Here is a 25,501-nt window from a genome sequence, read left to right on the forward strand (position 1 = left end):
GCCACAGCAGAGAGCTGGACTGGAAGAGGAGCAACCAGGACTAGAACCCGGCGCCCATATGGGATGCTCGCGCTGCAGGCAGAGGATTAACTGAGTGAGCCACAGTGCCAGCCCCATCTTTTTTTTTTAAAGATTTATTATTTATTTACTTGAAATTCAAAGTTACACAGAGGGAGAAGGAGAGGCAGAAGCAGAGAGAGAGAGAGAGAGAGAGAGAGAGAGGTCTTCCATATGCTGGTTCCCTCCCAAGGTGGCCCCAATGGCTGGAGCTGCGCCAATCTGAAACCAGGAGCCAGGAGCTTCTTCCGGGTCTCCTATGTGGATGCAGGGGCCCAAGGACTTGGGCCATCTTCGACTGCTTTCCCAGGCCATAGCAGAGAGCTGGATCGGAAGTGGAGCAGCCGGGAATAGAACCGGCACCCGTATGGGGTGCCGGCACTGCAGGCCATGGCTTTACCCACTGTGCCACAGTGCCGGCCCCCCTGTGTTCTTGCATGTAGTAGACATCTGCTTTGAGTGAGGGAGTGAGGAATGAAACCTTCACGGCATCCGTGGTGGCCTCTGTTCTTTCAGAAATTCAGAACAATTTTAACTCCCACGCAAGAAGATAGTTGGTTCCCAGTCTTGGAGAGGATGTTCCCTTGCAAGCCTGGAGTCTCCATCTTTCCATCAGAGGCCTTCATCCTGCAGTGGGCTCACCTGCCCGCCGAGGCTTCCAAGATGTTGGCAAGCCCACCTCTTCCGAGGCTCCCTGAGCCTTCTGTCCCCGGGGCACGGGATTTGCTGGGGAGCTACACACAGCTTCCAGGACGCTGGAGTTGACCTTAAAGGAGAAGCCGCTTAGTGCGTTGTGGCTTTGCCTGCCCACAAGACTCACTGGGGAATTTCAAAGAGACCAGGCCCAAGTAGCATTCCCTGAGAGTTTTCATTTAACTGGCTGATAATAATAATTATAATATATAATAATAATTTAACTGGGCCAGATAATAGTAATTCTGGTTTATGGTATAAAGTTTGTTTTAAATGTTTATTTTTATATCAGTAACTTGAAAATTCTTCCTGGGTAATTCTAACACACAGGTTGAGAGCCATATTCTTGATGATGGCCCCCAAACTATGTTCCCTTAACCTTAACTTCTTCCTTGGAATTGAGGGTGGGGCAGGATAATAAGATGGGAAAGAGGAAGAGGAGGGGGGTGAGAGGGAGAGAAGAAGCAGGACAGAGAGAGAGAGAGAGAGGAGAGGGAGAGGAAGGCTAGCTCATGTCTGCCTGTATCCATTGGAGGGGTGATAATTCTGCCACCAGGTTAGCATTGTTTTGGATTGAAACACCACCACAGGGAAGGGCAAAGTATTAAGCCACTGTTTGCCTGTGACACTTTAGTGTGAATTCATGAATTCTCCACTTTCTGAATGGACCCCTGGCTGAGAATAAGCACCTGTAGAGCGAGACGCAGGAAGTTCCCATATGGGGAAGTGTGTGGTTTCCCTGAACGTAGCAGAAGAAAAGGCCATGAAAGCACCGTGAGTGGGGGAGGAGCTTCCAAGAGGCGTGCGAGCGTGGGAGTGTGACCCTTTTCCTCCTACTTCCCCTGGAGGTGGTCCTGGGGTCTCATTGTTCCTAGAAGATGGAGCGTGGGGTTTAGCAAGAAAGATTGGGAACCACTTCTGTGTTTCTAATACAATAATTTGCCACGAGCTGATGGATCCAGCTGCCAGTCCTGGGCCAGGCCCTGGGCCCCAGAAATGGTCAATCTCTTGCTTATCCTGGGGGCGCCTTGGCCCTGGCCAGCCCTCAGGTCTTCCGGGAGCAGGCTCTGCTGACCTATGAGCCAGGAGCCAGTGGAACCCAGAGGGTTGAAAGATTCTGATTGGGGTGATCAGGGAGTCCTCCCAGAGGAGGTGATGATGAGGCTGGGCTTCAGAGGGTGTTGAGTGCAGCCCCTGGGTCTGAATGAAGCCAGGGAGGGGTCGGGGAGACCTGCACAGGGGCCTCTTTGCAGCTCCTTCCACCCTCCCAAGTACCTTGCAGTTTCGCATTATTATGAATGATGGTTCTATCAATACTCTAGAAGATGTCTTTTGGTAAATTATGTACAAATTTCTAGTGGGTAGATGCTGGAGAGTGGAATTGCTAGCTTTAGCAGATGTTTCCAAAGAGGAGAAATGTTTCCAGGGATTCTCGACTTTGACCGTAGGGACCTTCTGGACAGAGTGATTCATTGCTGTGTTGACTCTTACGCATTGTGTTTAGCAGCACCTGTGGTCTCTGTCCTGCAGATGCCAGTAACACCACCTCCACCCAAAACATGACAATAGAAAACATCTTAGACATTGCCAAATACCCTCTGGGGTGCAAATTGCTCCCTTCTGTTGAGAGCTGCTGCTTTAGAACATGAGCTCTACGCCGGCAGGAACCTTCCCTGTCTAATTTATCATCTTGTCCCCAGAACCATACGTGCAGTAGGCATTTAAGATGTTTTTGCCCTTGAACAGCAGCTTTGAACTTGGAATCTCCTCAGGTGGTTTGTTTTGTCTAGGGTAGAGCCATGCAGGAAACAGGCCATGGCTGACCAGAGCAGGCCCGCATGATGTATGTAAGAGAAGTCTTCAAAATGTTCACAAAAAAGCATATTATGGGGGGAAAAAAAAGCGCTACGCTTAGTTTCCAAAGTTTTCCTTTTCACAAAAATAAACTCTTTGAGATACACACGTATGCCGGTGGCCAAGGCCCCCGAGTCAGTGGAGAGTGGCCAGGCACCGTCTCCACCAATGTGTACTCACCTGTGGTCACGCCTTGGTTGTCCCCCCTGACACCGTCTTCCCTGGTTCCCTCCCTCTCCTCTGGGCAGGCGTGGCGTCCTGCACCTCCACGAGAGCAGCGGGATTCACGACATTGGCTTGCCCCAGTGGCAGCTCTTGCTCTGTCTGATGGTTGTTGTCATCGTCCTGTATTTTAGCCTCTGGAAAGGAGTGAAGACGTCAGGAAAGGTAACGTCTCTTTGTTTCTCTTTCCATTGGGAGGTGTAACCATGTTGTTGGTGAAAGAAAAGGTGGAACTGGAAGCGCAAAGCCTGGGTGCAAGCCCCATCTTTGCCACTGAGTTGGACAAAGTCTGCACTTTGTTCCCTGAGCCTAAGTCTCCCCAGCAGTAGGGTGAGGGGGTGCAAGTAGATTAGGACTCCTCAAACCTTCCTGCTAGAGCTACCCTAATAACAAAGACCAGGGCCCGGGACATCTAAGGGACCAAGCCTAGAGCAACTATTGACATGATTTTGATAAACTGTGAATCCTGGCCTACAGCTTCATACAAATGTTGTACCCTACTCTGGAATATGACTATTTCCTTTACTAGAAAGTCAGTCAATCTCTCATCTGAATTTCTGAGTCAAAGAGGGTACTCCAGGATGCTCCAGAAGCTGTCTAATGTCTGCTGGGGCCGTGAGTTTCCTCGGACATGAGCATGGTACGAGCGCGGTGTGGTGACCTGGAAGGACGGGCGTGGGGCGAGACGCCAGTGAGGGCCAGTCCAGAGTTATCATTCTGAACGTGGGTCACACTGCCCCTGAAGGCAGCCTCTCGGCGGGGAGGTCTCCTCAGGAGTGGTCAGTGTTGATTGCTAGCCTAAGAAAATTACAAGGACAACGGCTCCTCTAGGGCCATCCAGCGTCTGTATTGCACTTGAGTGTATTATAGAGAGCGCATCTGGGAAGTGTGATCTCCAGTGTTTCGGTTGGTTATTGCTATGTAACAAAACACCCCAAAATGTAGTGACTTAAAATAACAGTCGTTTTATTAGCTTTCACAATTCTGTGAGTTCACTGGGATCAGCTGGGTGGTTCTTCTGCTCCCTGTGTTATAACTTGGGCAGCATATCTGGGGGCTTGACTGTGCTGGAACATTCTACATGGTGCATACACGTTGCTGATGCTTAGCACTGACTGGGAGCTGTGAAACTGTCAGCACCTTGTGTCATTTTCATGTAGCCCTTCTATGCAGCTTGGGCTCCCCACAGCCTGGCAGGCGCATTCATAGAGCAAAGCCCAAGGAGATGAGATCCACATGCACACAGCTTTCCCAGTGTCTGCCTGCATCAGACTTGCTGTGTCCCGATGGCCAGTACAAATTTTGTACTAAGGCCAGGAGTTCATGTGCGAGGGGACTAGAAACAGGTATGAGTTCACTGGGGTACAGTGCCAGCCCTAAGGAAGCTCTCAAGCAAAATACAGACCCAGGCTGGGAGGAATTCTGAGAGTGAGCAAAATAAGGAGAGCACTATTATCATCCTGATGCCTGGCACATGGTAGGTCTTCAGTAAATATTTATTGAGGACTGAAGGGTAGGTGTGTAAATAAGTTTGGGGAACTTCATATGTGTTCCTTTGAATGAAGTTCAATTTACTAAACATGTATGGTCACCTACTATGTACCAAACTCGATGCTAGAAATAGAGGTGCAACAAACAAGCAGATTCCTTCAATCACTGATAGACTATGCATATAACAGGAAGGCTGTGAGTCAATCAGTGTCACCAGGATCTCGAGTCCACCCAGAAACATATGTTTGCCTTCAAATAAACACCAACTGGACACAAGCTATGCATATTACTATATATCTTGATTTTTAAAAAGTCCAACGTGACTGAGGGCAGGTTTTGTGGCACAAGAGGTTAGGCTGTTGCTTGGGATGCCCACATCCTGTATTGGAGTGCTGGGGACAGAATCCCTTCTCAGCTTTCAATCCAGCTTCTTGCCGATGTGCACCCTGGGAGGCAAAAATGATGGATCAAGTACTTGGATCCCTGCCACCCATGGCAGAAACCTGGATTGGACTCCTGGTTCCTGGTTTTGGCTCGGCCCTACCCTGGCTGTGGTTATGGGCATTTAAGGAGTAAATTGGTGGTGCTCGCTTTGGCAGCACATATACTAAAATAGGAGTAAATTGGTGGATAGACTCTCTCTCTCTCTCTCTCTCTCTCTCTCTCTTTCTTTCTTTCTCTCAAATAAGTAAACAGACTTCTAAAAAATTAACTTTACCATGGCGTTAATTCCATATTCAGGCTATTCTTTCATAGGAATATAGAAATACAAACTGTGAGGTTTAAAACTATCATCAAATCAACTTAGTAGGTTCTATTTTTACAAAAGGAATAGATTAGATAATAAAAGTATGTTGCTCATAGTTTGTAAGAGCTTAAAGTAAGAGCTGCACTGTCAAATTTTGATTTAGTTACAGCAGCCTTTATGTTTATATGTAACGTGTCTTGATGCATAAGGAATTCCTTACCACAAGTAACAGCATGAGTGGAGGAAGGAAGCTTTCTCAGCTGGAAGCCTCTACACAGATCATGGAGAAGGTGGCATTTCAGCTGGGTTGGTATGACAGGCATGGGTAGAGACAGGACAGACAGAAGGGGCTCTTGGTGGAAGGAACTGGGTGAGCGAAGACATACAGGTGCAGAAGCCCCAGGCCAGCTGTGCCTCATGTCCTCTGTACAATCAGGAGCCAGGTTCTTCTTGCTTCTGCTGATGGTCCATGATCTACTGGCCTGGTTGTGGGGCCACTATAGGTGTCTTTTTTGTTTTTTTAATTGAAAAATTATTTATTTTTCATTTTTATTTGAAGGGCAGAGAGGCATATCTTCCCTCTACTGATTCACTCCCCAGATGCCCACAAGAGCCAGAGATGGGCTAGGCTGAAACCAGGAACCAGGAGCTCAATCCAGGTCTCTCATGTATGTGGCAGGACCCAAGTCCTTGAGCCATCATCTGCTGCCTCCCAGGGTGCACATTAGCAGGAACCTGGTTTGAAGCAGAGGACCTGCGGAGTAGAGCCTACCCCATCTAGTTTAATATTTGGTCGGAGCAGAGCAAAGCTGTCTGCAGGCAGACTGATACCAAGGGAGAGACCGGGAACAGAGCTGAGCATGCTCAGTTCCTCCTTCCCAATGCACCCTGCGAGGGGAGGAGGAGTGTAATGAGGGGCGGGACAGGAGTGTTACACTGGGGAAGTCCCCCCTTGTGGAAACATGAGGAGTGAGGAATATGCGTGCCTCTTGCATGCGTCAACAAAGCCACAACCCACATTTTGCGTCAGTCTCCCAGTGTTGGGGCAGCTGAGCAGGCAGGCGTCCCAGGCAGTCTGTGCAGAGGGATTTTCTAGACTGTAGAGCTTCACTTAGGACGTTCCTATGCCCTGTATTTAACTGTTTTTACAAATTGACTCATGAGGCAATCAAGAGTGTTGCTGACTTCTCCCTAGATGGCGTCTGGAACAGGGCACTGAGCTTTCCCCAGCAGGCGGCCACAGCCACGGAGTCAGCCCGAAATGAGCTGCAAATGTTCACACTTCCCAGCTTGGCAAGTGAAGACAGTGCCTGGGAACATGAGTGACTCCACGGCCTCTGGGGTGGTGGGACGTGGGGTACAGCTCAAGCCAGGGAACGGGGTCACCCTAGACCACACACTCTGTGACAGCTGTGTTGGCCCGTGGAGCACCTCAGGGTGAGAGAGGAGGTCAGGGCAGGAGTTGGTCGGCTCCCCCAGGGGCCACCACCACTTGCTCTCCTGGAGTCCTGCCTGCTTCCTCGTTGCCTTGGCTCCTGACAGAACTGGCATCCAGAGCCATGCCTGGGAACCAAGGCCCTCAGAGTCACAGCTGGAAGACACTCAGACGTCGTCCATGCTGAGCTCCTGACACAGATGAGGAAGTAGGGGCTTAGGGAAGAGCAGGGCTTCACAGGGGTCCTGAGCCCAGCTGGGACTTGAAACTGGGTTTCAGATAACCAGGTCAGTGCAATCGCTCAGAGTGTGGGCTGCGGGCAGACCACTTACGGTGCAGGGATTTGCAACCTCTCTGATTTCAGCTTCCTCACTTGTACACTCAGGGCGATTCGTGGCAAAGACTGTGAAGAGGTCGGGGTGAGAGACCCTGTATGTGAGGCTGACAGATGGAGACTGCACAGTAAATGGCCCCCATATTCGTCCCCTTCATCAGCTCCCCTGCCCTTACCTTGCCCCCAACTGCCGTGAGTTTCAAACACTGCACTGTTGACTCCAGTTGCTCTGTTTGGAGCCTGGAATATACTTTCAGAAACCTTGAACTTCCCTTTGCCTGGAGACAAAGCAGCCGGCCAGGAAAGCCACCACTCTCTGTCCGTGTGCCAGCTTCAGGCTGCGTGGGGGATGGAGTGGATGGAACAGTCCCACTGCGGGACTGGGAAGAAAGAGAGCAATTCAGACGAGATGGGGCACGTTGAGGGAGGAGCGGCCGTAGATAAGAGAGAGCAACGCAAAGAGAATCTGAGTTCTAGAATGTTTAAATGGAAAGGTAATTTTGCTACTTCCACATTCAAGTCAAAATTCTATCCAAGTCCTCCCACTGGCTGTGGTTTGTTTTAGTGACTTGATCAAACACAATTATAATGAATAGCATCATTTGCCTATGAGAAATGCATGTAGTAAAGTATTCACAGCTCAATGTTTTCTTAAGTACGCTCAGTGCATATGTATCAATGCTCACAGAGCCTCCTTTTTAAAGTCATGGTAGTTGGTGGAAATATCTCTAAAACCCAGTTCAGAGGATGACAAAAATCTGTATCGGTAAAGGTTGGCCTGATACAGTGATGAAGCCTGGCCGTTCATAAACTCAGCGTTGGAGTAGACCTTAGGGCAGGTCAAGCCCTCATCAAGCTGTAATGCACAGAAGAATCAACTTGTTAAAACAAGTGTTGAACTCGCTAAATCTCTGACTCCTCGGGCCTTCCTTGATGGGGTCTGATTTGGTGGGGGTGGGAGAGAATTTGCGTTTCTCACAAGCTCCTGGGTGAGGCCAATGCTGCTGAACTGCTGGCCCCAGCCTGATCTGGACAATGCTTGGTCTGATTCCTGGATTCAAAGAAAAGCTTCAGTGACAGAGACCTTCCCACTGGAGAGCTTCTCTCCTTCTTCCTTTTATAGAGCCAAGATGCTCCTCATTTGATTTCTAGTCTTCGACTTGAGTTTGGTACCCTGGGACCAGGCAAATTTTCCACAGCAACAACATGTGTGTAAGAATTTGGGTTCAAGGTGGCATAAAGCAATGGCCTACCCTGAGGGCTGAGAACATCTGGTCAGGCATCGAGAAAGGGGCCTTGATCTGTCCATGCACCTGTGTTCAAAGCTAACCTGTCTGGGTTTTGTGAAGGTTCATTGATGATGACTACCAAGGCCATTGTAATGCGCTCATTGCTTTCTTCACCTCATGCTCAAAGCTGCACCCAGTCCATCTTATCCTGATCAGTGATACATTGCAAGCCGAAATTCTGAGGGCAGAGAGGCCTGGGTTGGAGAGGACAGAGCCCAATTGTCCCTTCTCTTTGCCCTGTGTGCATACAGGACCCACATGAGCATGAGTGAGCTGTTGACCAAGGGTACAGGAACCTCTCTCTCAATATAGGATCTTAGGCACCTGAACTCACGTCTGCAATCAACTCAGAAACTTCACAAGACTCAGATGATTAGGCTTTGCACATGTGTGCACGAACAGAATAACCCCCCCTTCTCGGTGCCTGACTGTAGCCAGAATTAACTCAGCCATGTCCTGATGTGTTCCTGGGGGAAATTGTATCCATGCTGGAGCCTCAGGCATGGCCTGTGGGAGACCCCCTGGAGTCAGAACACAGGATGTTGTCTGATGACAGGAAGAGTGTGGCCACACCCAGCCCGCTGGACAGGGGCAGTGCAGCTGGGCTGCAGCTGTGGTGTGAATTGTAGGCACCATGACGGTTAGTACCCATCACAAGTATACATGAGGGCTCCTTCTTGTGCCTGTCGCCAAGGTCTTAGATCCATTTTGTCCCAGTTTGGGAGAATGAAGCCAAGAGAGATGTGAGGCCACCCACATGCGATGACTTCACTTTTCAGGGCATGTTTCCGTTCTCATTTATTGGAAATTCGTCCTCCCTGTTCCTGCCCCACTGAAAGAAAAAAGAAGCCAAAGTTCCACATCCATAGGGGCCTTCGCAGAGCAAGGGGGTGGTAGACGCACAACTGGATGATGTGAAACAGAGGATCCCTCCCTGATCGCCCCTAGTCCCAAAGATCCGACCATCAACGATGCCTGTACTCATTTTCTCATTCATGCACTCACTCCCACTTTATTTATCCTTTAACTAAATTAGCCACCTGCTAACCCTCTGATTTGCCACTTACCCACTCATCCTTTTATCCATCCATCCAGTCAACGTTCCATCTACCTAACCACCCATCTATCAAGGTAACCATTCACTCAACAAACTGCCCATTCAACTGTCCAACCACCTACTCATCCATCCATCCATCCATCCATCCAACCATGCACCCTTACAACTGTCCAATCACTCATCCAACAAATACATTTATTTTTATTATTTATTTTCATTTTATTTGAGAGAGCAAGAGAGAGAGAGAGAGAGAGAGAATTTCCATCTGCTGGTTCATTCCCCCCAAATGCTTGCAATATCTAGGGTTGGGCCAAGCTGAAGCCAGGAGCCAGGAGCTCCATCCAGGTCTCCCATGTGTGTAGCAGGGACCCAAGTACCTGAACCATCACTTGCTGCCTCCCAGGGAGGCGGGCTTGTGGAGGACTGAGCATCAGTGCTAGGAGAACCGGGGCTCTGCCCTTGGTGCCTCCACTCCTGCTGCAGCGCAACCCGCAGCGTCACCGGCTGTCCCACTGGCTCTGAGCCTCTCTGGTGCATCTGCGTCTGTTCAGTGTTCTGTCCCTGGGGTTTCCTTTGCTAGGGATGCGGCTCGTGGCATTTGCATGGGATGAAGGCAGGGTGGAGAGGGTGTGGTAGAGGACCCTGTGCCGAGGTGGGGGCAGGGAGAGGCTCTCATGCATGCTTGTCTGTTCCCCAGGTTGTGTGGATTACAGCCACGCTGCCGTACCTCGTGCTGTTTGTGCTCCTGGTGCACGGCGTCACGCTGCCCGGCGCATCCAACGGCATCAATGCCTACCTGCACATTGACTTCTACCGCCTCAAAGAGGCCACGGTCAGTGCCTGGTGCCCACCTGGCTCTGAGTCAGGGTAGGGGAGGGCTTTCGGGGGCAGGCGGTGATGAGAAATAGCTCTGCCGCCAGCTGGCCGTGTAGCCTTAGGCAGGACCCATCGCTCCCTGAACTGCAGCGTCTCCCTCTGACCAGCTGATACATAACTGGTGATTCTCCATGAGCCCATCCAGCTCTCGTGGTCTGGGATCCTGCGGTTCTATTTCATGGCCTTCACAGCCCACTTTGCAAACAGGGCCACACCCAGTGAAGGAGATGTGAGGCTCTGGGTTCTTACTCCAGTCTTGTGCTCATGGCCCCCTAGCCACCTCAGCCACTCATACCCTATTTCTACTCTCTGGTCCTCAGCCCTGGTTTCATCACCAGCCTCAGCCTCTAGGGAGACCTGCGCTTTGCCTGCTGTTCCCTAAGTGTCCCCTCCAGATCGTTATCCCAGCCAAGACCCAACTTACGGTGAAGGGGTCCAGGGGATGTTGGTAGTGGAGACCAGGGCAGGGGGGTGAGGTTGGGAACTGAGATGGTCTTGGGAATATCAGGTGCCTTGAACATCTTCAGATAATGGCTGAGATTATGTCCACCCTCCTCCAATAGCACCTACCCACCCCTACAGTGAGAACACCTCAATATTTTTTTTCTTGTAATTCTCAAGGGCTTTTAGATGCTTTAAAGGAATGCGTGATAATCCTGGCAGAAGCAACACAGGATTAGGAGGAAGACATTGGATATGCTTTCCTGTGGTTACAATGTCCCAACGCACCACAATACTGCAGGTCATCCAAGAGAAAGCCATTTCCTTAGTAACTGTCGCAAAGATAACAGAGCCCGAGGCAGGAATCAGCCTTGGGAGCTACAAAATAAGTCAGGCTTCCATTCCTTCTGCAACTGTTTGACTAGCCCCGTCTTGCAGGTGTGTGGATCCACATCCTTATCGTGGTCTCCAGGAGGAGATTTGCGCCCCCCCCCCGCCCCTCCAGCAGGTTGCTCCTCTATTATGCCCTCTGTCGGCAACGATGGTAAAACTTAAAACAACATTACATGGAGCCAGTGATTGCCCCAGGCTGGATCCCTTAGGTCTTCCTGAGGCCAGGAACTGCCAGAGAGACCTCACTCTTTCCCTGGAGTGGAGTTGGTAGAGAGACCTTACCTGTCTCTGGTTCAGACCCCATTTCCTCAGGTCTAAGAGCATCCCCCAGGATTCCCCCACCCTTCTGGAGCAGTAAGGTGGTCCCATTCTGCAGGAGGCTGAGGGTGATGGCTCTAGTCTGCTGGTTTCAGGTGTGGATTGATGCTGCAACCCAGATATTTTTTTCCCTGGGGGCTGGATTTGGAGTCCTGATTGCATTTGCCAGTTACAACAAATTTGACAACAACTGTTACAGGTAAGCTCCATTTCAGAGTTCTGGAAAGTTCAACTAAATCCTGGGGGTGGGAATTCTGTACAGGGTCACAGCTGTCCTTGAACAACCCAGTTTTGTGTGTGTGTGTGTGTGTGTGTGTGTGTGAGTTATCCTGGGGGTTCTGTGAAATCTGACATGGCCCATGGGGTCCTGATGAACACATTTCATTTCTGGATGCCTCTTAAACATATGTAAGGTGCAGAGTTGGGAAAGCTGGAGTTTCTAGTGCTGGAAGATCATAGAGAAGAGTGGCTAAGATAGAGGAGCACTCTCTGGTTTTCAGAACAGGCAGCACTTCCTAGTTGTGTTCCTTAGATGTCTAGGTAGATGGGGGTGGAATAATGAGGGTGGTGAGGACCTGGTAGGGTCAGGGGTAAAACTTCAGGACAGACAGGGCGTTGGGAGACTGTGCTCTGGTTTGGATGACTAAGCATTAATGCCGCCTTCTGCAGGCTCAGTGTGGTGAAGACTACGGACATGGGCACAGGTTTGAGCCACCTCCATCACTGCCCATCTGAGGCTTAATGCAGAAACACAGTACTTTTGGTACAAGATAGAGTAGGGTGCATGTATACCAGTGGGACAGCTAGAGGGAGGTGAGGAAATGGGGTGATCGTTGGCCCCTAGCAGGAGACCAGCAGGAGATAGTGATGAGCTGCCAGTGATCCTGGGAGAATAGTTGGGATCATGACAGCAGACACGGAGTGTACAGCATGCATGGGGCAGGGAATAGCATGAAGCAGTGAATGGAAAGTTGACTGGTTTGGTCTGTTCAAAGACTATCTGGTGGGAGTAATAGGAAATCAGCCCAGAAGGAAGATTGGGTTGTCTTAGCCAAGCTCTGAAATGCTGGGGCGAGGCATTTGGAGGTACTGTGCAGCCATGAAAAATGTGATAAAGAACCAGGGACTCAACTTGCTAGGCATTTGATGCAGGACTCTGATACCAAACTGTTCCACCCATACACTGCCAACCTATTTTCTACACTAGCAGGTGCTGACCCAGCAATGGTGAGGCACTGGGGTCCCTATAAGCAGGACAACTAAAGGGGGAGGAGGCATTTGAGGCTGGGGTCAGACTGCAGGTTCCATGGATGGTCAGTGGTCCATGGGAAAGGTTGAGGGGGGAGTCAAGTGACTTGAACTAACAGGGCTTCATTCCCGCAGGGATGCCCTATTGACCAGCACCATCAACTGTGTTACCAGCTTCTTCTCTGGGTTTGCCATCTTCTCCATCCTTGGTTACATGGCTCATGAACACAAGGTCAACATTGAGGACGTTGCCACTGAAGGTGGGTGTGCAGACCTCTTTGGGCCCAGCCTACTGAGGAAGGAGCTGAGAAAGCCGTCTCATTCTTGGCCAGTACAGCTTTCTTGTGACAATAGGATTATAAGGGCTGGCCAGGGAGTTTTCCAAACCACCCATTTGGTGGACTTTCTCTTGAGACTGATGTTGGTAGAAATTCCAGTAAACCCTTGGCTCTGGATATGTTATGGAACCTGCCTCTGAGTCAGGCTAGGAGGAACATAGTTTGGAATGTCTACTTGGTACCAGTTCCTATTCTAAGCATTTGACATTTGTCTTGGTCTATTTTCTGCAGCTATAACAGAATATTTAAGACCGGGGGACTTGTCAAGAAAAGAGGTTTATTTAACTCATGGTCCTAGAGGTCCAGGAGCATGGTGCCAACATCTGTTTAGCTCCCAGTGATGGACATGGGCTGCTCAACCCATGGCAGAGAAGCAGAAGGGAAACAGCTGCATGCAGAAGGGGCCAAGCACATGACCTCTCTTTGTACCAACCCATGCTCGTGGTAACCATCGCAGTCCCACCAGAGCAAGAGCTCACTCCTGCCAGAAAAGGATTAGTCCTTCTTCATGACCTAATCACCCCTGAAAGGCCCCCAACACCTCTCAACACAGCTGCATCGGGGCCCAAGCCTCCATCTCAGTTTGGGTGGGGGCAGCTACAGTGACATACCTCACTTAGTTCTCACAATGCTATGAGGCAAGCTTGGTAGACTCACTTTAAAGATAAGAAAACTGAGACTCAGGCTAAGAATGTTGTCCAAAGTCCCCCAGAAAGGGAGCAATGGTGCCATCATTCAACCCAGCTCTGGAGACCAGGTCCTTTCCTAGGGCTTATCATATTCGTTGGCCACAAAGAAGCTATGACCTGGGGCGTGGCTCCCTCTAATGGATTATGAAGGACCTCAAGCTTTTGAGGATAAGAGTGGCTCCCTTCTGATGTGTAGGAGGTGAGGTGGAGGTCACAGCAAGGAGCTTGCAGCTGTCCAGGACAGATACTGCTCTCTCGCCTGGCTCGTCGATGCTCAGGGGAACTGCCAATCTGTGCTGACTTCATCGGTCGCCATCAGGCCCTTGGCCTGTGCTGCCCCCTGTGGCTGACCAAGCAGAATGGGGCTGTGCTGGAGCTGACTTGGCTCCCATCTTCAGCTCAGCCAGAAGGTCCCAGACATTGATGAGGTCCTTGATGTTTCTTCTAGGAGCTGGCCTAGTGTTCATCCTGTATCCAGAAGCCATTTCTACCCTGTCGGGATCGACCTTCTGGGCTATCGTGTTTTTCATCATGCTTCTGGCTCTGGGCTTTGACAGCTCAGTGAGTGACCTTGACCTTACTCAGGAAGCCCCACCCCCACCCCACTGCCCCGACTCTCCCCCTCTCCCCAACACACACACAGTGCTCAGTCTGAAGTTCCAACCACTGGCACCCAGGATGAGTACTTTCCAGAAGGCCCTCTTGACACACAGACAAGGAAATGAGTCCCCACTCAGAAACTTAAGGTCTAGGCCAAAGCTGGGAACTCATAGGGACCCCTTGGTATCACAGGATGCCAGAGCAGAAGGATCTTCGGATAGACCAGCCACTCACTCTCCTGCTTACAGCTTGGCTTTGGAGAGGACACAGAGTATTGTTCTCCAACCCAGTGCTTTCCCTTTGCATTTCATCATCAACAATCAACACAAAGCTTCTAAGGTCCTTTTACTTTACACACATCTAAGACCAGATTGACTGACACCGTTCTCTGTGCCATCCCTAGTAGTACACCATGCCTAGAAGTTTACAGAAAGTCTTTTTTTTTTTTTTTTTTTTTTTTTTTTTTTGGACAGGCAAAGTTAGACAGTGAGAGAGAGAGACAGAGAGACAGAGAGAAAGGTCTTCCTTCTGTTGGTTCACCCCCAAAATGGCCACTACGGCTGGCGTGCTGCACCGATCCGAAGCTAGGAGCCAGGTACTTCCTCCTGGTCTCCCATGTGGGTGCAGGGCCCAAGCACTTGGGCCATCCTCCACTGCCTTCCTGGGCCACAGCAGAGAGCTGGAGTGGAAGAGGAGCAACCGGGACAGAATCCGGTGCCCCGACCTGGACTAGAACCCGGGGGTGCCAGTGCTGCAGGCGGAGGATTAGCCTAGTGAGCCGTATCGCCGGCCTGCAGAAAGTCTTAAGGTGGGGCTGGCAAATGGGTTTCCTCTCATTGCCTTTGCCTTTCAATTGCTAGATCTGCCAGGAGCCGTGTGTTGAGAAGGCTTCTTGGGTCACCTCCAGGCTCAAAGGGAGGAACATCAATTTTGATTCGTATAATGTCTGCCCAGAGGAGAGAAGGGGAGCACGTGGCACGCAGTCTTCTTGTCTGCCACGCAGGAGCCGATGAGGAATGCATTCTTCTTGTGGCCCTGGGGTGTGAGACCCTTCCAGCCCCTGAGAGCCTGGAGTTTGAGATGACCGCTTTGCCTCCTAACTAGAAAGGCAGCCAGAAATCTTTGTCTGAAGTTCCCACCCTTAGAAGCTCTTCATGCAAACACAGTACACGAGTGTCCTGGATTTTACCTGCTCGCCTTCTGATCAGCTTATCAGTACCCACTCGGGCAAGACAGAGGAGCGTGTGGAATAGAGGCAGACAGGAGTGAATCCTGCACCTCTCCCACATGATTCCTGAGTTTGGGTGGGAACAAGGCATTCATGCAGGAGAGGAGGGGGAGGAAGACGGGAGGGGAGGCAGCAGCCGGGTTGCCTGAGCCCCCGGATGCTGGAGGTCCGAGGTAACCCAGGCCTAAGACTGAGATCCAGGGAGACCCTCATTCCTGTACCCCCTTCCTACCTGGTCCCCTCCAGATGGGAGGCATGGAGGCCGTCATCACGGGCCTGGCTGACGACTTCCAGGTCCTGAAGCGACACCGGAAACTCTTCACCCTTGCCGTCACCATTGGTACCTTCCTCCTGGCCCTGTTTTGTATAACCAAGGTGAGGAGGGGCTGGGCCCTAGATCACCCGGGGCTCCTGAGGTTGCCTTTCCCTAAAAGTAGACATTCTCAGCTGCAGAAGTGGGGCCGGTAGGACCTGGCTGAGTTCAGGGGCCACCACTGGCAGAGCCGGCATCACCCCACCCTCGCCCTGTAGCCTGCTCCCCTAAGATACGACCTCAGCTGTCTCTCTCACCCCTGAGCCTGAATATTTCCAGGCAACTCTGCTAACTGCGTCTTGATTTGGGGGCAGCAAAATCCCCTGGGAAACCCATGTCACTCTTCAGTGGCTGACACACTCCTCTAGAGCCTGTGTCTCCTGAAGGCCTTGGCTAGAAGGCAAATGGGTGAGGGCTGTGGACCATACCGCCTTCTCAGGGGGTGCTGAGCAGGTGGACAGGCCCAGGTGAGATCCATGCATGGATGCAGCAGAGTGCCCACCTCCAGGCACAGGTGGTCTCAGCTTTTTCTCTCCGTGCCCCAGGGAGGAATTTATGTGGTGACTCTGCTGGACACCTTTGCGGCGGGCACCTCCATCCTGTTTGCCGTGCTGATGGAAGCCATCGGGGTGTCCTGGTTTTATGGTATGTGAGTGTGCGGCCAAGTGTTGCCACCCAGGCCTCCTGGAGCCCTTGTGCCTGGAGATGTCAAGGGACTTCCCATTCCCAGGGCAAATGGTCCAACGTGTTGCAATTATTCATTGTGATGCTCAAGTGTTAGTTCTGGTCTTACCCTGCCATACGACCCAGAAAGAGATGGCAGCATCCGAACGAGACTTCTGTTCTCAGATTGGCACATACACACGTGTACACATATACGTGTGCACACGGTGACTGAGTGCACACACTGGCTGTTATTCTCAGAGAAACAGTGAGCAAGAGGAAGAAGCCAGGCCTTGTAGTCGGGCCGGCCTGGCTCTGGCTCTCATTTCCCTCAAATTCACTGTCCTGGAGCTGTCCTCTGTCCTGGTCTCCATCAGCAAAGTGCTTGTCCCCGGGTCTCCTAGTCCCAGGGTGTCAATATCCTGGCCCATTGCCCTCCTGTCTACCTGGGGCCAGAATCTCATGGGAGGACAGCAGGGGGCCGCTGTCCCAGTGCCCTCTGTGTGCCCAGGTGTGGACAGGTTCAGCAACGACATCCAGCAGATGATGGGGTTTAAGCCGGGCCTGTACTGGAGACTGTGCTGGAAGTTCGTCAGCCCTGCCTTCCTCCTGGTGGGTAGCATCAAGCCGGGGGCCCTGGGTGGCGGGGGCTGTGCCCAGGGTGGGGACGGGGTGGCTGTACTTGCTTCTCAAGGAAGGGGGTGCTGGGTGCCCTGGCCACGCAGATGGGGCACCCATGTGCCAAGCCCTGTTGATACCCTGGTAGCTACCACCTTAGCAGAGGCCTCAAGTCTGGGGCCAGGTCCCTGGGGTGCTATGTGCCAACTCTGGGTCACCTGCTGCTGCTGCTCCCCCCCTTTTTGTTCCCTGCCGTCTTTGCCTCCTTGTGTGACTGTTTGCTCTGGAATTCTTTCTCTTCCCCTCCTTCCCATAATGCACCTGGCTCACCGCTGCTTATTTTCCTCTCACCCTTCTCTGGGTCTCTTCCTCCCCCACTCCCCCGCCCCATCTCGCTCCCTCCTCTCCCCCACCTCCTCTCGCTCCCTCCCCCCCCCCACCTGGTCTCCTGCAGTTTGTGGTGGTGGTCAGCATCGTCAACTTCAAGCCGCTCACCTATGATGACTATGTCTTCCCACCCTGGGCCAACTGGATGGGCTGGGGCATCGCCCTCTCCTCCATGGTGCTGGTCCCCTCCTACGTCATCTACAAGTTCCTCAGCATTCCCGGCTCCCTTTGGGAGGTGAGCTGTGGGCCAGGTGGAGGGGAGGCGGTGGGAGGCGGTCCCCCAAATCACTCCTGCTGGGGCTGAGACGGAAGGATGCAGCCATGTCTTGAAGCCAGGAGCAAGGAGCAGCTTCCTGGTCTCCCACGTGGGTGCAGGGGCCCACACACTTGGCCCATCTTCTGCTGCTTTCCCAGGCCATAGCAGAGAGCTGGATCAGAAGTGAGCAGCCGAGACTCGAACTGGCACCCATATGGCATACAGACACTGTAGGCGGTAGCTTTACCTGCAATGCCACAGTGCCGGCCCCTATATTTTCTTCTTTGACATGTATACATCATACATTTACAGATAGATAGGTAAGTAGACAGCTAAAAGGGGATTGCAAAAGGTTCATGGAAAATGGAATTAAAAGAGAAGTTTATTTTGGTGCAACAAATGTTTGAAATCCATGCATATGAAAGACTTCAAAAATGTCATGGAAACTGTATATTATAAAAATACTGTGCCTGCATTTCAAAAATGTTGCACCAAAATAACGTGATCTCTTAATTCCATTTCCATGAACTTTTTGAAGTTCTCTCTCACAGATATGCACACATGTAAATATTTACACATGTGTCTACCAGTGCCATCCCTTACTCTTCTATGTCCTTCTTATTATTTGATTGCTAAATCCCTTTTCTTTTATACACTTACAGAGATGGTCTTTCCCCACACCCCGACTTGGCAAAGCCAACACTGCATCCCTCATTCCGTTATCCAGTGTCTTCTGGGGATTTACGGAGGACGCAGTGTGCTCTGGGCAGTGTCCCAGGCATGAGACAGGAGGCCCACCCTTCTGAGGAGCCCAGGGAGCCTTGTGAAGAGAAGGAGGGAGGGAGCCAGGCAGGAGCGCAGGGCAGAGGGTCCCAGGCAGGTGCACTCCCAGCGCCGCCTGCCCAGCCCTGTTCCCTGTCCTAGGTTTCCTGCCCCTGAGCCTGTGTCCTGAGGAGGAGGCGCTGCCTTCCATGAGCCCATCCTAGGTGTGGGAAGCAGGACCTGAGCTTTCTCATTCCTCACACTTTGGGAGTGAGAGGGTCTCCCCTGCCCTGGTGATCAGCTGCCGCTGGCGAACACCTGCCCTGTGTGGCTGCCCATGCTGGCTCCCGGGAGGCGCTCCCTGCGCCCACACAGGGCAGGTGCAGCCTGGGCTCTCACTGCAGCGCCTCCTGTAGACATAGTTGGGAGGCGCCCTGGCGTGGGTTTGATGGCCTGGCCAGGTGTCTGACCCTCTCCTCCACAGGTGGGTCAGTAAATACTCTGGATGAACGACTCAGCTCCAGAAACAAGGTGCCGTCTGTGTGCGAATGCAGGGCCTAACATAGGTGGCCCTCGTGGGGGGGTGTCGTGGGGTGGCTGGGAACGTGGCCCTGGCCAAGCTGAGGCCTCCTCCCCCTCTCTGTCCTCACAGAGACTGGCCTATGGCATCACACCGGAGAACGAGCACCACCTGGTGGCCCAGAGGGATGTCAAGCAGTTCCAGGTAGAGGCCTCCTGCGCTGCTGCCTGGGGGCTGGGGTGGGCTCTGGCCACTCCCTGCTGAGTACCAGCAGTCAGAGCAGCTGTAGGCTGGAGCCTAGGGAGAGGGGAGGGAGGGGAGGGGCCTGTCCTCTGTCTCCAGCCTCATAGCCTCCCTGCTCCTTGGCCCCGGGCTGCCAGTTGTCCAGACATCCCTACAACTGTCTCACCCCTGTGAGTTGTCACTGGGGTGTCACCAAAGGAGCCTGAGGATTATCTTGAAGGAAGAGCAGTAGCTCCATCTGTAGCAAGATGACCAGGTCCTACCCTTGCAAAGGCCCAGTTAGGGGATGGACAGGCTCTCTGCCCCGTAGGTCTTGAAATATGACTTTGGGCCGCTTCCTTTAGTGCATTGGGGGTGCTCAGTGGCAAGGCAGGAAGCGACTGAATGACCTCTGAGTCATGTTGGGGGGGCAGGGTGTCCTTTCTCGCCTCCTCTTTGCTTCCTCCTGCCCCTTGGTTCCATCCGTCCGACCCAGCCTGCCCCAGCCCTGGACTCAAGCCCTTGCTGTCTCTCTCCACAGTTGCAACACTGGTTGGCTATCTGAACCTGGCCGGAGGGGGAGGAGGCGGCGCCGGGCTAGTGTCAAGGTCAGCGGCATCGGCTCCGCTCCCGCCCCGGACTCTGTCTTAGGACTGTCCTCCTGGAAGACGTCCTTCCCCAAACCCTCGCCCTCTTTGCCCAGTTCCAAATGACATAGTGACTCTGGTTTGTGTTCATTCGTCTCCCGTTTCTCTGGCCTGGGGGCTGTGACGTGGAGGACAGGGAAGGGGGGAGTGGGAGAGACGACTTTTCTCAGCAGAGTGGCTTTGCCCACCTCGTCTCCCATTTGGTTACGGGGAGGTCCCAGTACCGTGGGAGCCTGCTTGCACACAGGGCACAGTTCCTAAGCATGCTGACTTGTCCTTTGGGCCATAGAACAAACTGTCAGGCCATCGAGTCAGAGGCAAGGCTTGGGCCAACGCCAGAAAATTAAAACAAGCAAAGAGCAAACCAACGGCCCGACTGAATTCGGGGGATCCTGCAAGCCCTCCCTCTCTTGCCCACCCTCGTCCATGCCCTGGTCTGCGAGCCTCGGTCTGGGAATTTGGATGCAGATGTCCCTAAGGTGATCTCAGTGGGCAGAGACTTTAAGGATCTTAAGCAGACATCTGCATGGTTAATTTCTACTCTGGCTAACCCGAGTTTGGATTGAGCGTGTTCTGGAAGCTTCCTCTGGGTCCTGGCAGTCAGAGGGTCCATCGTCCATCCAGCACCATGGGGGTGAAGGGGAAGGATGTAGATGAAGCACTGAAAGCAGGTGCCATGGAGGGACCACAGCAGACCAAGGTCACGTGCCGGCCTTGCTGAACCATGCACGTGAGGCCCAGGAGTCTACCTGTAGTCCCTGAGACCTTGGCAGGGACCCCGCAATGCCAGATGCGTGTCCCCTCGCCGGGGTTCTCTTCTGTCCTCGTGATGCCAGCTGGGTGCCCATGGGCAGCCTGTTGTCACCTCGTGTTTATTTCCTATTCATAAAGTCTTCCCGGGAATCCGCCCAGCACTGAGATCGATCCTGAGCAAAGCGGAGTTAACCCTGTAACTTCCCTTGGTCTCTTCATGGACTGGATTTGGCACCACGGAGGGGAGGGGGGACCAAGCACATAGCCACGCACTCACTCAGGTTGAGGGGACAAATTCTCAGTGGATAGAACAGGGTTTAGAGAATCACTAGGTTTATTCTGCAGCAGGCTTGCAAGTGCTGCCCTCTGGCGGTAGTTAGTTTTCGCTCAGTAACTGAAATTGGGATTTGGTGATTGGTGCCATCTACCTGAAATTTCTGTTTATGGTTAGAGTTCCCTTGGGCTCTCATTGATTCTTATTATGACTGTGGGATCCTCTATTTCAGAATCTCAGTCCAAAAAAAAAATAGGCCAAAAGAAGAGGCCACTTCACTTCCACTCGGGAATGTGATATGGGGAGCAGGTGTTTTGTCTAAAACAAGGATGCCACAGAGCCCCAGGGTGTGCAAGAAAGGGTTAGGTGGGGCCACCTGCAGCAGGGAGGTAGATGGTTTTATCTCTGTGGGCCCTCAGGTCTCCCCGCTGAGTCAGTGGCCATAGGCCATTCTTTAGGGACAACAGGGGAAATCAGGACACCCTTGCTCTCTCCACATAAAGAATCCAGTGCAAGGCTGTGGCAGCCTGAGTGGCAAGTGTCTTAGATTGTTGGGACAGGCGAGGCCCAAGAGCTTCCAGTGCAGTGGACCCAGCAGGTGGGGGTCTGGGCCCTGCTAGCGACTTGGAATCCTCCCGTGAGTGCTCACTCCTTCCTGGCTGTTACAGTTTTAATTTTTCTCAGCAGATCAGCTTTGCCTACCACGACTCCCATCTGGCTTCCACCTCCCCATTCCCCAGATGAAAAGACCAAGGCCCAGCATCGGCAGCCCCTCTTGCTCAAGGTTTCTCAGCTCCTAAGGGATCGAGTCAGACCCTTGATTCTCCTCCTCTGACTCTCCCCGGAGCACTCGGGGATCCCCTGCACAATATCCTCACCCCACCCAGGGCTGTCATGAACACAAAATGCACTCGAGGGCCAAAAGGTTCTTTCTCAGCAGAGAGCCGAGCGTGGGCGGAAGGAAGGAAGGAAGGAAAAGGATGTCTATTCTCCTGTAGCTGCCAGCCAGGGCGGGAATGGGTCAGCTGCTCTCCTGTGATGAAACGTGAAGTCCTCAAACCGGGGCCTGAGAAGGTGGAGCTGCCTGCTCGTACTGGGGAACGGACAGCCACCATCTCCTCTTGGCCAGCTGCGTGCGGCCCTTCCGCATGCAGAGCCTCTCATCCCAGAGGGCATGGGAGATGCGGTGCTAGCTGACACCAAACAACTGCCACGGTGCTGACCTGAGTCTGGGGTAGGGTGGGGGGTCCTGGCTCCCTGGGAGAGTGGGGGCACCCCGACAGCCCTGCGAGCTCCCCTGGTGTGCCTGGGGCCGTGTGGCTGTGCCTTTCCACCCAGGCTAGATGAGGATGGATCCCGGCTTTGTCCTGGCTAAAGCTCCACTTCTGCTGTGTGCCCCTCCCCCCTTGTTAATAGCAGAGCTCACCCCGGCCTAGGGTGCACCTGGGTACTGTATATCACACGTGGCACTTTGATATTTTACCAGGTTTTAAGGGAATGGTTATTTTCCATGACATGTAAATTGCTTCAGACCATCACGTGAGTGTGCAGCCCCCGACTAGGTGTCCAGCACCCACCCTGCCTGCCTCCGTTCTGCATGCAAATGAGACAAAGGGGAGGGAGCTGCTGGCTTTTACCAAATTCCCTGCTGACCAACAGCGCCGGTGCTGCCTTCACACCCAGGACGGAGCCAATCTCTTGCCCTAATATGGGTATTCTGGCCTGGGCCATGGGAGACTGAAGCATCTTACCGAAGAAGTCATTTCTTAGATAAAAAAAAGCCCACGGAACTCACCTCATTTGTTTGCTCATTTCCCTGGAAAGTCAGGGATGAGGAGGAACAGAGAGGGTGTGAGGTGTAGTACAAACAGCGCACCATCAGGAGCTGCACAGCTCTGGGTCTGTGGCTGCCCAGCTGGGTGCCCTGGGGAAGGGGCTTCATCTCCCTGAGCTTCACGGGTCTGTGGAACATCAGGGCTTGGATCAGTGATCAAAGGTCCCATCCAGCCCTGACTTGTGCTGGATTCACCGTGGAGGAGGCACGATGCTTCTGGCAGGACTGTCCCAAGCGACCCTGTGGCCAGCGAGCTGTGGAGCCAGAGTTCTATCCTGGAATTTGTGTTTTTCCTGGACACACAGTCCCACCCTTTTGCAGATCCTTCCTCGTCTGGTGTCAGAAGTACTTGTGTTTTTAAAAATGCCAACCCTTGTGTTTGAGGTTTGTTTGGAGGAACTGGAGGGTGACTGTGCCACACCACCGTAAGTCCCAGGATCCACACTCAGCAGGCGGGCAGCGGAGCTGATGTTGCCACCATAGAAGCCACCACCCCCCACCACACCTGATGCAAAGTCACGTCTGTGTGCCCACCTCACGCCCACGTCTCTGCTTCAGCCGTGTCCTCTCTGTGTCATGGACTGTCCCACTGTCATTGCCAATTCCTATGTCTGCTTTACATTTTATTTCAAAGTTGTTCTCCTCTTGGAGGAAATAGGTGTGCAGAACAATAAAGATTGCTCTCGTGCCAAGTGCCTGGTGATGGCGTATGAGTGCTGTCTGCGGCAGCCGTAAGATGCTGCGGGCTTTGTGACAGGAGCGGTGTCCCTATGACCAGTCTGCTGTGTGCAAAACAGATATTCTGGTCAGGGTGGCCCACCTGTCACCCACATACCTCGTTTTACGACACTTGTATCTCCTATCAGACAAGAGACTGGGGAGGATTCTGTCCCTGAGATCGGGATACATTTTTATTTCATAAAATCCACTGAAAGTGAGGGCAGGTTTAGCCGTCTGCTTTCACTGTGGTATTCCGCCCCTGCCCCTTCTCTAGGGCTGAATTTCAAGGGGACTGGGGCTCCCGGACTGACTCCTCGGGGAAGGACACCACTCACTCTGAGGCCCTGAGACCTCAGCTCTGCCACCCTTTGGGGAAGAGACACGCATCCTGGAATTCTTCTTTTATTTTATTTTATTTTATTTTTTAAATTTATGTTTCTGAGAGAGAGTGATCCTGTCCACTGTTTCATCCCCAGATGCCTACCACAGGCCAAAGCCTAGAGCTGGGAGCTGAGTTCAGGTCTCCGTGTGAGTGGCAGGGACCCAGCTCATGGGCCATCATCTTGGATGTGTGTTTGCAGGAAGCTGCAGTCAGGAGTGCACCTGGGTCAGAGCCTGGTGCTCCATACCTGACACAGGCATTGTAACTAATGCTTTTGATTTATTTATTAAAAATTTTTTTATTCAAAATTCAGAGCTGCAGAAAGAGAAAGAGAGGCGGTGGAGGGGGGCGGATTCTCCATCTCCTGGTTCATTCCCCAAATGGCTACAATGGCCAGAGCTGCAAAAATCCAAAGCCAGGAGCCAGGAGCTTCCTTTGGGTCTCCTATACAGGTGCAGGGGCCCAAAGATTTGGGCAACCTTTTACCGCTTTCTAAGGCCATAGCAGAGAGCTGTACCAGAAGTGCAGCAGCTGGGACTCGAATTGGTGCCCAGATAGGACACCAGCACTGCAGGCAGCAGCTTTACCCTCTGTGCCAGGGATGCCTTAACTCCCAGGACAGAAGCCCACCCTCAGAGAAACATTTTCACTGCAAGGCAGCAAGGAGATGGCGACACCCATATACAGGAGGTATTGCCCAATAGCAATGCGGTTAGCACCCTTGTGTATTTGAAGGCTGAAAGGTAGTGGGAGGTGGCCCAAGGGCCAGCAGTGAGAAGTCTGCGTCAGCAGCTTTCAGGAAGTTTAGAGCAGAACAGAGATGAGCCTGCTGCCCGACACGGGAGCTCTGCCACTGGGGATCTTGACCTCATGGTAGCCCAGGTCTCTTGCGCACAATCCCCAAGTTCCTCCATTTGGAGCCCCTGGGATTCTACATGGCCAACTGCCAGCCCGACCTTGGCCGTGAGCCTCGGGAGCCGAGCATCTGGGCTGTGTGTGTGAGGTGGTGACACTCTACTTGGACAGGGGAAGAAATCCCAATCAGAAAGACTGAAACACACATGCACACGCACACAGTTCCCATCCCCAGACGCCCTCAGTGACAGGGGCGGGGAAGGACCAAGGCTGAGAACAGCTAACTCAGTCCCCAGCTCTTACAAGGGTGGCAGGAACACAGCTCCCTGGGCCACCACCACTCCCTCCCAGGGTCTGCCTTAGCAGGAAGCCAGACCCGGGAGCTGAGCTGGGACGCAGCTCCAGGCACTCCTGGATGGGACGCAGGTGTCCTAAGCAGAAACACTTATCTTTACTTCTATGGTCCAGTACATTTGGAAGAGTCCTCCTACGTCCTGAGGTCCGAGCTGAGCTCACTTACTCTCCTGACTGCAGGCAGAGGACACACGGACCCGAGCCGGCCTCACAGAGGCTCCTCTGAGCCCGCGGGCGGAAGTGTCCACAGAGCACAATTCTGCCTTTACAACCTCTCTGTTCTCTGCCCTGCAGAAGAGGGCACCTCAGCATCCATGGAGGAAGCGGGTTAAGAGAGAACGCGGTCCGTGTCCACCAGGTGGCAGCACCACGCTCCTGCTGCTAAGCAGAGGCTGAAGGAAGCAGTGAGCACTGGGGTTTCTGCTCTCTGGACACTGCTCAGGGCCGGTGGACCCTCCTGAGCCAGGGTTGGAAAGAAGTTCCTGTCTGGAAGGAAAGGTCATGGTTGTGTCTTATCTAGGTGAGTCATCCGTCCAAACCCTAGCCCCACCAAGTACTAGGAAGGAGCTAGCAAACACAACAGGAATACAGCATCCCCAAGGAACACCCATTGGCTGGGGAGGCAGGTAG

The 25,501-nt window shown here is 52.6% G+C and overlaps 1 protein-coding gene across 14 annotated transcripts in view; it reads left to right on the forward strand.

Moving 5' to 3' along the window:
• The window catches only part of SLC6A2 (solute carrier family 6 member 2), a 44,173-nt gene extending 20,921 nt beyond the window's left edge, over positions 1-23,252 (forward strand). For 10 of the 14 annotated variants that reach the window (XM_089319601.1, XM_089319600.1, XM_089319599.1 and 7 more), the window contains 11 exons: positions 2,853-2,991; positions 9,878-10,012; positions 11,304-11,407; positions 12,592-12,716; positions 13,932-14,044; positions 15,558-15,686; positions 16,170-16,269; positions 16,799-16,899; positions 17,360-17,527; positions 18,963-19,034; positions 22,945-23,252. In XM_089319601.1, the coding sequence (XP_089175727.1) occupies positions 2,853-2,991; positions 9,878-10,012; positions 11,304-11,407; positions 12,592-12,716; positions 13,932-14,044; positions 15,558-15,686; positions 16,170-16,269; positions 16,799-16,899; positions 17,360-17,527; positions 18,963-19,034; positions 22,945-22,989 (1,231 nt within the window). In that variant the 3' untranslated portion in view covers positions 22,990-23,252. Of the gene's footprint in view, positions 1-2,852; positions 2,992-9,877; positions 10,013-10,376; positions 10,916-11,303; positions 11,408-12,591; positions 12,717-13,931; positions 14,045-15,557; positions 15,687-16,169; positions 16,270-16,798; positions 16,900-17,359; positions 17,528-18,962; positions 19,035-19,593 lie in introns of those variants that run through there. The other 4 variants (XM_070063144.2, XM_070063142.2, XM_089319606.1 and 1 more) reach the window with 2 other exon arrangements.
• The last annotated feature ends 2,249 nt before the right edge of the window (positions 23,253-25,501 follow it).

The sequence above is a fragment of the Oryctolagus cuniculus genome, chromosome 18 (genome assembly GCF_051225735.1).
Source record: "Oryctolagus cuniculus isolate XC-2025 breed Fujian yellow rabbit chromosome 18, ASM5122573v1, whole genome shotgun sequence".
In the NCBI taxonomy this organism is placed as follows: domain Eukaryota; kingdom Metazoa; phylum Chordata; class Mammalia; order Lagomorpha; family Leporidae; genus Oryctolagus; species Oryctolagus cuniculus.